Source organism: Cyprinodon tularosa, unplaced genomic scaffold (assembly GCF_016077235.1).
Source record: "Cyprinodon tularosa strain WSP-4 unplaced genomic scaffold, ASM1607723v1 ctg568, whole genome shotgun sequence".
Taxonomy (NCBI): Eukaryota; Metazoa; Chordata; class Actinopteri; order Cyprinodontiformes; family Cyprinodontidae; genus Cyprinodon; species Cyprinodon tularosa.
In genome coordinates, this window is record NW_024039305.1 from 309211 (window position 1) to 321624 (window position 12414).

At 37.4% G+C, this 12414-nt stretch overlaps 1 protein-coding gene across 1 annotated transcript; it reads right to left on the reverse strand.

Moving 5' to 3' along the window:
• Positions 1–970: 970 nt before the first annotated feature.
• Positions 971–12194, reverse strand: slc30a9 (solute carrier family 30 member 9). Its single transcript, XM_038305859.1, has 18 exons — positions 12069–12194; positions 11534–11676; positions 10039–10236; positions 9875–9922; positions 9674–9773; positions 9411–9503; positions 9184–9266; positions 8699–8757; positions 7806–7873; positions 6883–7041; positions 6175–6310; positions 6055–6094; positions 5886–5957; positions 5542–5649; positions 5277–5442; positions 4068–4197; positions 2256–2369; positions 971–2163 (listed from the first exon to the last, which is right to left on the reverse strand). The coding sequence occupies exons 2-18, from the start codon at positions 11631–11633 to the stop codon at positions 2119–2121; spliced, it is 1719 nt and encodes a 572-aa protein (XP_038161787.1). The 5' UTR covers positions 11634–11676; positions 12069–12194; the 3' UTR covers positions 971–2118.
• Positions 12195–12414: the final 220 nt, after the last annotated feature.

Below are 12414 nucleotides of genomic sequence, written 5' to 3' on the forward strand. Positions count from 1 at the left end.
TTTCTGAGCCATTACAAGACTTGGGGCTACCCAATAAAGCTTGGAATTCAACGCTAATCCAGACATTTTCTATTGAAAAAGCTTCCTTAATGGGAAGCGAAACATCTTCAAACTTGGAAAACAAAGTCCGGTGATTTATTTTTTTTACTTATTTGGAATGACTATGACCTGGATGACTGATAATCCTCACCAGCAGTGAGACCAAATGTTATCTGAAACAATTATATTCAACTCTGTAGGTGTTAAAGTAACTTTTTTCTTTTTTTTTTTTTACTGTAGAGACACATAAATCCACCTTACATCTGCAAAGGAATCCCATGGAGCCTTCCTCAGGGTCTGGGTTCCACAGTTGGCTTCATGTAGGGGGCTAAATGGGTTCATTCAATTCAACTGTTTAAACAAAAACACATTCGAACTGCAGATCTAGAACCTGTAGGTTCATGTTGGTTCCAACTGAGGGTACCATTAAATCTAATCCGGTACATGTACAAAAAAATAACAATTTTACCGTGCAGAAACCATCTATGGCCCATATGGGTCACATTTAAGCAAATGTTCTTTAAATTTAGAGGCCATTTGAATTGGAACCCATCTAATTTGTCCCATAAAATGCATGACTTCATAACAGTTCACCTTGATTTTAAGTCAAAAAAGACAAATCTTGAAATCTGACAATGACTGCATATCTAGATGCAATCGCCATGAGCATGTGGGCTCCAACTTGTTAAGTACTAAGTGGGTCTGGGGTTCTACTTGGATTAATTACATATAATTCATATGGTTGAGCAAAGTAAAAGTAGAAAAATATCACATCGAGGTCACAAAAAGCACCCACTGTTTACAAAATTAGAATCAAAGCTAGATTTAACATTTACACAAAGCAAATAGTGAAACCTTTGGACATAAACGGCCCATGACATAATCTGTGATTGGGTTATCACAGACAGAAAAAGAAACAACTGCACAACGGTTCAATAAATTATTCTGAATTTATTCCAAGTCCTTCAGCAGTGACAATATCAGTAAAATAACTATTGAAACCATCAAAAATATCTATAAACCCGTCATCCATGACCAGCCTTATGACTCCGGCCCACCTCCTGAAGCAGCACTGGGCCATTGCAGGCGTTTCTCAGCTGCAGCTAGCTAGGTGTTAACGCAGAGTTAAAAGAAAAGAAGAAAATCAAAGAAGTTGAACATTTTTTAGATTAATCAGCAGAAATACGGAGTTTGGGAAGAGATGTTACCTGCTACATATTTAACTGATAAAATACATGCCATTAGCAGGCATGTATTTTATCAGGGAAAAAGGTAGGAAGCCTGCATTTAGTGAAATCTGGGAAAAAAAGTTTTTGTTAAAGAAAAAAAATGTGGGGATGAAACCCTCCTATCCTTGTTCAGGACTTTATCTTTTCAAAACTGATCACCTGCTGATAAGATGACTGTCGGTAGCAAAAAAAAAAGCAACGTGGAGAATAATTTCAGGGGATCATATCGCCTTAAACTTCAATTTTCTCTTCTCTATCACATTTTTCCTTTTACTTTAATAAAAGACATGATAAATCAAGTTTGATTTTTCCCTCCTTTGCATTCATTTTTACACTTCCTCTAGAAATCAGATGATGTGCTTTACATCAATTTAATCTGAATACTTCTTCAAGCAATAAAATCTCAGCGTCCTTACAGAGCCATCTTCAAGAAGGTTTTATATTAAAAGAAAACACCATCTAACATGAACTAGTCTTTAAATACGTTTGAATTAAATATGTAGAGCTCCAGTTTCCTTTTACCTGTGTAGGAAACACAATCACTGTTCACACATAAGCTTCATGTACAGGTTTGGTAGCTGACACTGATCCTGTTCTGAGTTTGGACCTTTGGAAAATCCAGACACAAACACTGAGGAATGATGGATGGAAGGATTCGTGGTTAGATTCAAACTGAGCATCTCCAACACTTTCAAGTTCAAACGCTGCCTTTGTGCTTCAGGGCTGATCTGGAGTAAGACTTCAGGTTCATTAGAGGTGGAGATGATCATGGTTGGTGGGGCTGCTTTCTCTATTCCTTCCTCTAATGTTCTTTGTGCGGCAGGACATTTCCTCAGCAGAATCTGAGGCACTATAGTATCTCCAAGTCTACGTGGCGAACCTCTGGGTTACGTTGCTGCAAAGGAAATAAACAGTAACAGATATATCTGAATATTTCTAAAGCATAGATTTATTTTAGTGGAGGACAAGAGTTTCCTCCTTTACTACCTTGAGTTCTTTCTCTAAGCGATCCACCTCTGCCCCTAAGGTGTCTATGATGTTCTCGCCGTGCTTCAGCATGAAGTTCTCCAGCTCTTCAGGTGTTTTGACCTGCTGGATTTCCTGCAGATGGAATACAAACAATCCCGTGGCTAAGGGATCGATTCCAAACGTTCCCGTTTGTAGTAAACGGCACAAACATGGAGACATCAGGGGTGGGTGACTCAAAAAAATCATTTTGGAGACAGCAGCTACATTTGTAGAAACACTTTCTCCCACTTGCATGTGTCATGTGACCTGCAGCAAGTGTTATTGTAGGATGATGGTGCAGCATATATGGATTCATGACGAGACTATTTGTTTTTTCCATTCAGTTTGCAAGATGAGCATTATAGCAGTGGCTGAAATATGAATATGTAATTCTTGTGTGTTTACATCTGCTGCTGCCATGTTGTTTTTGGGATTTATTACATAAACAAATGTAATCAGGTGCAATTTTAGCTGAATATCTTAATTATTGGAAATACAGCGATTGCTAAAATTAGCATTTTCGAAATCAACAGAATATTAACTTGGTTTTGGGCACTTTCCTAATAGAAAGACAGCATTATCTGCTTTTCTTTGCCTGATGCGTCCCAGTAGTGATCCTAAACTTAAATTTATCAAAAAAAGGATAAAATGATTCAACTTAACTAAGAAAAAAAAATATGTTTTTCTACTGTATTTTTGGACCATATAGATATATGTCTTTGCAATGCTATGGACTTCCACATAATTGCATTTGGTAACATGTTTTTTTTCTCCCAAACTGTTTGATCAATGCTCCACTTTGTGAAATGAAAATGTTAATTTCGCTAATAAGCAGCTAATTTACTGTCTGAATGCTGTACAAAACTAAATGTAATTTTGTATACACTGTGTATACAAAATGACAATAAAGTCGTCTAAGTCTAAAAACAAACTTCATGTTCTGATATGATTATTAAATAAGTCTCACCTTTATTAGGCATGATTGCTAAAATAAAGCCTGTCCCATGTGTCCCATGACCTGGTCAGCAGCACAGGTTACAGCAGCCACCAGAGCCACCACCATTCATCAAACATGATGAACTCATCAAGCTAATTATACATCATTTTATTTAAACAAATTGTTATATCTTTTTTATTTAGCAAAAATGTTTAAGTGCCAACATATTTCCTTCAAACTGTTTTTTTTATTGTGTTTCCTCTGTCTGCTTTCTGCAGATCAGCAGGGATCGACTCTAAATCTCAGTTTGGAAGGAAACTTTCAAACTGGACAGCTTGTTATTTATTTTTATTTATTTTCCAAAAGTCAAAAAGAAATAAGATCTAGAAACCTTTGAAGTTTGAAAATCAAATAATTCACAGCTTAAATCAGTTAGGTTTTCCAGTTAGACCCACTTAATGAGCATGTTTTTGTTCACATAAAGATTTAAAGATGAGATAATAAATAAACAAATCAGATTTTCTTTATTTGATTTTAGAGCGCTGAAGGAACAAATAATATTTCCTCTGTTGCTTCACAACTAAACTGAAGCCTGTTTTGTCTCTTTTTTTCACCTCAATCCTATTATTTCTGATATTCTGATAAATCATATTTTTTATTCAGTTGTGCTTGAAAATTTACAAGAAAATGTTGAATTCAGACTTGTAATAATCAAATAATAATAGAAAATTACAAAATGATAATTTAGTAAAATAAAATAATGATTTTTTTTTTTTTGAATAAACAGACCATTAAAATTTAAACCAAAAAAAAAGTTAATAAAAAAAGTACTATAAATAAAAGGAAAAACTCACATTGAGGATTTGGTCAATGTCTTGTTTTTCCAAATAAGACCGTGTCACCACCCGTCCATCAAAGTCAACCTCAGCCTTGAAGCGCACTTTACTCAGTCCCATATCTGTGGCCTTTACATCATGGATGGCCCTGTGTACAATAAATAGTTACAAAACATCACTTTGGGACAGGCAGCATTTCTGATACAATCACAAGTATCTTAGACCCAAAGAGTTTGACTAAAACCTAAAGAGGGCTGAATCGCAGAACAAAGATGGTAACAAATCCTTCAATAAGCCCAGGAACGCAGCAAAGGTTTACTCATGTGATCAATTCTATTCGCTCATGAGACAGAGGATACAGAGAGGCAAAGACTTCTCTGATCTGAGGTCAGTTCACTGACTCAACCATTTAGAGCAAATAGCTTGGTTAAAACTGTTTTAATTTGTTTCCCAGTAAACAATATTTTTCGGATGAAACACGTTTGCTTTTACTTCTAATATATTCATCAACTTGAGATTTGGCTCTGGTTATTTCATTGAGCAGAACGTTTTCTGTATCTTATAATCAAACATAGGGAGTCAATTATATTAAAATTAGCTGTGTGAAGGTTTAGCACCGAAGTCCAGCTCCACTTCGAAATCTGAGGACAGCAGTTAAGGGCAGCTGTTAGCCTGCAGCAGGGCGAAAACATTTATTTTCATGTTACCCGAGTCAGACCGCAGTAAATAAACTGAAATCACATCAAAAGGAAACTGAATGATCACAGCATTCATCCAAAATGATTCACTAAAGGTTGCTAGATATACTTCAGAACCTGTGTGTATATAAAACTGGCACAATTCAATGAAAAGATCTGGAAATAAAATAAAGCTATTTTATACATTTTTAAATTAAATAAAGTTTTGGTCTGCCTGTCTATTTATCTTTTATTGTGTGATCTGCGCATGCTAATTGATCTCCTCTGGGCTCTGCGGCGCAGCGGAGTGGAGGCAGTGTAAATAGGTGACTAAGGTTCCTGTGAGCGAGGTTATGAACTGAATGTCTGTTTTAAAGTTGAGCTGAAGGAACCTTGTGAATCCAGTCTTGTAAATAAGGAATGGCTTATTCTACGTCTAAATATTAACATTAAACAGTAGTGTATATGATCAGGTAGCTAATATAGTAAATGTTTGATTTATTCCGATTTAAACGAAAACAGTTACATCATTGCTGTCTCATATTCTGACCTTACAGCTGGGTCGTTTTCTAGGAACTCTGTGAGCTTCTGCAAATGCTCTGCCTGTATGGAGCGCCCCAGCAGGGCCTCGGTGTTGGTGTAGATCAGGAAGGCCGAGACCGCGCCCAGCAAGGTGCCCACACCCAGAGAGCCCAGACTGTCATAGTACGGGTTACCTGGGACAGTTGGTAAAAAGCTTTTTGGTGAAAACAGGAAGACATACCTCATCAGGAACAAATGGCCGATGTTACTTCACCACAGACATTGTTCTTTACCTGTGAGTGACGTGAGTCCCATACAGCTAGCAGCCATGATGACCCCCAACACGGCAGCAGCATCTTCCAGCAGCACCACATTGGTGCTGGGGTCCCGACTCTGCATAACTGTACACGGCAAAACAGCCCCAAATGAGGAATGATTTAAACATCAGATTCTCTCCCATCTAAGCTCACAGAGATGTGTCCAGTGATAGAAATCTGACACAAAGAGTTTCTTTCTCCTCATAAGAAAGCTTGTAATTTTTCAGTGTACCTTCTGATAACTAAAGTCTTAAAGCTGATCTAGATTAACATAAAACTAGTATGTCTTTTTGATCCAATTAAATGGCAAATGTGCATACCATATTCATAAAAAGACATTCCATGCTGCTTGGCACTCTTCTTTATCTCGTTAATTGCAACTAGTAAGGTGGCTGAGAAAGAAAAACAAAGAAAGTTTAATTCAAAATGCAAGAATTATGTTAAAAGAAATGTATAATAAAAAAAATAAAAACTATGCAAGAAACCAACCTCCTTCAGACACCAGAGAGCCTGCCAAAATACAGTATGCCTGTAAAATGAAAAATTAAATGCTTTTTTTGTTCTCTTTATAAATTCAGACTTCCAGATGGTTGTCAAAGAGACACTCACCCAAAGCAAAGACTCCATCGGTTCTGGATGCAGTAAACCCATAATGCCGTGGTACCAAGAGAGGCCTGCTCCCATCATAAAAATGCCCACTCCACTGATGAGGGAGGCGATGTAGCGCATGTTTGAAAAGCCATACCTGAAACAGGAAGACCGGCAATGTTTAGTCAGGTACAAACATCTCTAGATAAAGACAATAATTAGGGTTATTACAGGTTATTTCTTTTTCTTAATGAAACCAGAGTTCTTTCTCTGCTTCTACTGTGTATTCAATTCAGTTTATTTATATAGCGCCAATTCACAGCACAAGTCATCTCAAGTCACTTTACAATTCACCAGATCAAACAGTCAAATTGATTCAAAGTTTTCTATCTAAGGAAAACCAGCTGATTGCATCGACTCATCGACTCGAATGCAATCCCTCACACTAAGCATGCTTGTAGCGACAGTGGAATATATATTTCACTCTGGTGAAAATTATTTTTTATCAGAGTGAAACTTTTTCTCTTTCAGTTAATTTTCAGAAAATGATGAAACACTTTTTTTCTAAAAGGCAGACAGGGAAAGTTTGCATAAAGCTTCTGCAGAATATTTCACCCAAATGTAAAACCTGAGATGACTGGTTTATTTGAACATGTGGTGACAGAGACAGACCAAATGCACTCTGTTTGGTTTTTTATTTTTTCACTTTCAGGTAGGTGTGCTGCTTACGGATGAACAGCATCCGGGTTGCGGACAGACTGGCTGATTCCCAGAGCGAGCAGAGCCTGGTTACAGGTGTCGGCCAGAGAGTGGATGGCCTCTGAGAACATACTGGCTGATCCGGTGTAGACCCATGCCAGAAGCTTGAAGAAGAAGTTCAAACCATTGCTGAGGACATAAAACAAAGGCTTTTCAAGAACCCAAACAAACAGCATTTACTATACATGTACTTTACTAAGTAAATGTCTACATGTGGGAAATGTTTTTTTTTTTGTTTTTTTTTTTTAAGTAGGGCACTTTGGAAAAGGACCTAGACATGACTTTTGATTAAATTACTACTTTACTCCTCGGGTCTCGTGCTTCATGTGACCGCTAACACAATCACCCTAATCTAAGGGGCACCAGAGGCTCATGTGACTTCAAGTTTCCAACATCCCACACATATAGTATTAAAAAACAAAAAAACAAGCTGACCTATTGTTATTAATGACAGACATTTATAATCTTTCTTTCACTTCGCATATATTCCCTTTCTTATAGTTATATAGTTATAGTTCAAATGAAATGCATTCAACTCTTAAGTTATTAAAATAAACGATGAGGTAGAAATCAAGGGGGAAAAATTAATTAATCATTATAATTATCTGGTATAAGGATGTTATTAAGAATGCCTGCTGAGGACCACAGGTGGATTAGTTGTTCATGTATACTTGTTCTTTTCAAATCCAGTTTGTTTACATCTGTCTCATCCACCCATATTCTGCCTGTAATGCTTTCTCAGGATAGTGGATGACCCTGCAGACCCCTGAGCTCTGCTGTTATTCAAAGCCTCCCACCATGTTTGCTGCAGCTCAGTAAATTCAACTTCTCCATAAAAACAAACAGAACTCAGTAACAAAGCAAACGAATAATAAAAAACCCTTAAAGCTTACATGCAGATGGCCACCATTACCACCTTCCCTGGACCTTGTAGAAATGTTGCCCTCTTACCGGACCGTGGCTTTAAGAAATAAAAACATTTATAATATTATTTATAATATAGATTGTTAGTTTTGGAGGACAGGGGTTTTTAAGACATTTTAGACAGTGTATAACAAAGCAGGATAGACATTTTGTCCCTATTGTTGTTCTGTGAAAAGGGGAGCAGGTTGGATGGATAGTCCAACCAAACAAGTCAGCAGAGAGTAGAAAATGCCACCACATACCAGCCAGGTGGAGTACAGTGAGTGAAATAAGGGGTAACCCCTGCTATCAGGACAAAGGTCACCATGACAACGATGAAGAATTAACACCACCATGGCACGGGGGTAAAAATGTTAATAATCTACTCTGAAGATAAATGGTTAATAGATGTTACTATGGTTATTATTAATACAGGGGCGTAACATTACAATATTTCACAGCTGGTTATCCACTGATCCATTTTTCTGTATACAAATACAGTTAATATACATTTACAGGTCAGAAAGGAAGGTAGAAAGTGATTGAAGTGAAGGGAGAGATGGATGAATGGATAGAAACAAAATGGACAAACGGATAAACCAATGACAGATGAACAGGCAATAGAAGGATTACTGGATAGAAGAGTAAACAAAGGGACAGATGGACAGACGGAAAGACGAATGGAGAAAAGGAATCCTGGACAGATGGAAGAAACCCTGAGAGGATAACACAGAATAAAGTTTCGAAATATCTTTGCCTATTAAAGCTTTTCTTTCTACCCGTTTTCCAGACTTCAAAAAACATACAATAAAAAAAAAATCTTATTCCCAAACTCTGCAGCCTTGAAAGCAAATAAATCATAAAATAAATAAAAATCGCTCACCTTAGTGTTTCCCCAGAAGTCTTTGTATTCCTTCAATAGCTGCTGATTGCGGAAAATATCTGCAGAAGGCAAAACAAATAGAGCAGAGATTAAGCTTTTTCCACAGCGAGGTAACAAAACAGACCAAACACGACTAACAGCTGCTGGATGATGTGGTTATTCACTTTAATAGAGTAAAGAGAGAAACGTGTAGCATGAAGCTGACTCTACAATACAAAAAAAAAAACAAGCAAAGAAAACTAGACAAAATGATTGTGTTTCTTAAGTATTTTGCAGCAGATATTTGTGTAAATTTAGCCCATGTATGGAGAGTAGGGCCCAACCAGCCTGTACGGCCCGTCTGCAAAGACGCTGAAACGTTTCGAGCTGGAGCACAGAAAAAAATGTTTTCTACATTACTAAATAACATATGAGGATTTCTTTCATGCTGCTGTTGTGTACAGAAATGTTGTGCTGATTGATTAACAAACAAATGTTCAACCTACTCTCTTGAAACTCTCTCTCCACCTCTTTCCTGAGATTCCTCTCTCTGGCTAAAGCTTCATGGCTTCCCCACACATCTAGAGCTCTGATGGCATAGAAACAAAACCAGATCGTAATCATAAACAAACACATTGAAAATGCTGCTGTGATAAACAGCTTGTTTTGTAGCCAACTAAAGCGGTTTCTCTGTAAATATTCTGAGGTGTAATGCAGAAAAGATCGTACTAACTTGGCCTCCACGTCTGACCGCAAAAACACAGTGAACGCCTCTGTGTCATCATGGGGGCTGCGCCTCCTGATCTTCCTGAGCTGCTCCAGATCACTGCAAGTAGAAAAAGATGATGGAAAGAAAACCTTTAAACTAACTAACAGAAAAGTCAACAGGTCTTGTTCAAGCCAAGTGTAAAACAAATGAAGGGTTGTTGCCAGATCCTGTGATAGACACGCATTTCAATTTATATTATACTAAAAAAAACAATAGAACAGAATTACCTTGGTTTGAGACAGAACTCATTCATGGCTCTGACAGCAGTGATGAAATTGTTTTGAGTGTATTTGGCTCCATACTCTCTTTTCTTAAGGACAGCTCGAACTGTGCGGAGAAAAAAATGAATGAGAAATAAATAAATAATTATTATGGAAACCCTATTTAACTATGTTTGAAAAGAATGATGCACCAATGTGACTTGTTACCTTTAACTTGAATTGTCTCAGCTTTCATCAGCACTTGAGATGCTTTATCTATGGGAGAAACAATATTATTTAAAAAAATGAAGCTTCGATGTTCATGATTAGATCACTTTGAAGTGAACAACATGCAATCAGGTGGAAGTAAAACATTAAACTGCAAGGTTTACCTGTTGAATTAGGGGGGGCTTTTGCTGCACCAGATGCCACGGTTTCTGCTGAGGGGGCATCAGCTGATTCTGATTTTGGAGGAACATCTTTACCATCACCAGAGGTAGAGTAATACTGCACCTGGGTCGGCCCCAAAGAGGCCAAACGTGAGTCTGGAAGGCTGAACCGTAGGCTGCGTACGCCACGACCCTGCCAACCTGGGCATAACAGAGGACCATTACAGATAAGCTCCAGCTTTTTTTTTTTTTTTCCACAGAGAAACATACAATGCCAGTGAAAACAGAAATAATGAGGTTCTGATTTACACAGCAGGCTTTTACAAAAAATGTAGTTTTAAAGCCATTATTGCCAAATGTGTATTTAGAGTAATAAAATCATTCTGGAGTGTTTGAGTTGCAATAGTTTTGAGTCAGTCTATGCCTCTAACATATTAAATGACTGAAGCTTACTGTGTACAACAACAGAAATTTGCTCTTGCTCTCACAGTGGCAAAAGCACACACACAAAAAAAATACACTTCATGAGAAACTCTGCTGCCAAACTCAAAGGCAGTCCCATCTACAGAAGATTATGTCTCTCTTGCAAAGAAAACAAAAGCTAATTTTTTATTATTTCGTTCTTATCATTATTCCCATCTTAATAATTGCCAGATGAGGGCATATACAACATTGAGATTGACTATATTAGCATTCAAAGTATACGTCTGACAATATCTGTGTAGTATATAGTGCAGTCTAAATATTGGTATTCTAGTTTTGAAACAAAATGAGAAATACTTTAGAAGACTAAAAGTTCTCATTCATTTTTAGAATTGAATAGAAAATCCATTTATTGTCCCACAATGGGGAAATTCTGGAGTTTACAGCCGCAAAAGACACAAAAATAGTCACACAAATGTGGACCTTAGAAGAGTGTATAAAAATAACATAATAGTGAAGAGTTAAAAAAAATAAACAAATAAAATACTGCACTATAAAGTGTTTTAACAATTTAAATACTGTGCACCTGGGGAATAAATAACCAATATACAGCTATGGACCATTTTTTACAGTAATGGATATTTGAAAACAGCAGCAACATCAGAGATATGTAAAATGACATCAGCATGTTATTTAACTCCGACAGAAGCTGTGCAAAAATCACATGAATTTTTTGGCAAATTACAGAAATTAAACAAAAAATGTTTCAAAGTTAAACTTTTTCTTCTTCTAAGAGATAAACAGAATCAAGAATATGACTGAAAAACGTGAAAAGGCCAGAGGAAGATTAAAACCTTGTGTGTCCAATTACTCTGATTAGCTGCCTCGTTAGTGAGTGTAAATCTTATACTGAGCTAATATCAAACTACTATAATAAAGCAAATGGAGAGCCGGAAGCCATCAAGAGATCAGAGTAAATCATAAAATGAGTTGTTTTGATTCATCAGATAAACTTGGCATGGAGATGAGTAAACTTCACCCAATATAACCTGGTTCAAAGCAAACATCAGCTCACCTGGAGGAAACCTAGGAGCCCAGTGGTGCAGTGAGGACCTGCGCTGCAGGGACACTCTGCAAAACACATGCCATGGTCTGTGGGCCAGGCTGGGGAACATCCTCTCTGCAGCGGGGCTTGGAGCTGAAGTGCAGGAATTTGCTCTGCAGATTGTCAGATATCCCGGTCAAGGTAGAGTTAGCATAACCAACCTGCCTGCCAACTTGACCTAACCCCCTTTCAAACAGATTAACGCTCAGATACTCTCGGGATCGCAACAATTAGCAATGTTAGCGTGGATAAAGACAAACTAACATAATTTATGAAGCTGTCAGTTATTATTAGCTTGAAAGTTGTTTCAAATTAGATGGGAATAGGTCGGTTTCGTTGTGCTCTGATAAAACAACCCGGTGGAAACAGCTCCACAGCTAACTAGCATGATCAGCTAGCATCGTTAGCCTCTGGCATAACAGGTCCCTTAACGTCTAAATTAGGACAACTCAATAGCAGCCGACTATCAGATACGTCTATAAACTGTTAATACAAATAGCGATACCTTTCTATGTTGAAGCTTGTTCTGCATAGTATGTTTCCATTTTACGAATAGCTCCCAACGTCGCTTTAGACACAGAGGGGGAAAAAAAACTACAAATATCAGACCACGTGACTTGTTATACGGAAGTCCCGCGTGAGTTTCTATTGGTCCGTTCGGGTTCAACGTTGAATGAAAAGAATATCGCGATATCCTGTAAAATAACGTGCGACAAGGTCAAATTTATTCCCTCCTTTTTTATATATGTTTTATTTTAAGTGGAGATAAGTCGCACATATTTGGTATCGCAAGATAATACGGAGCCCCTAAAGGGACATGGAGGAAAAAATGATTAAAAAAGTTAAAATAT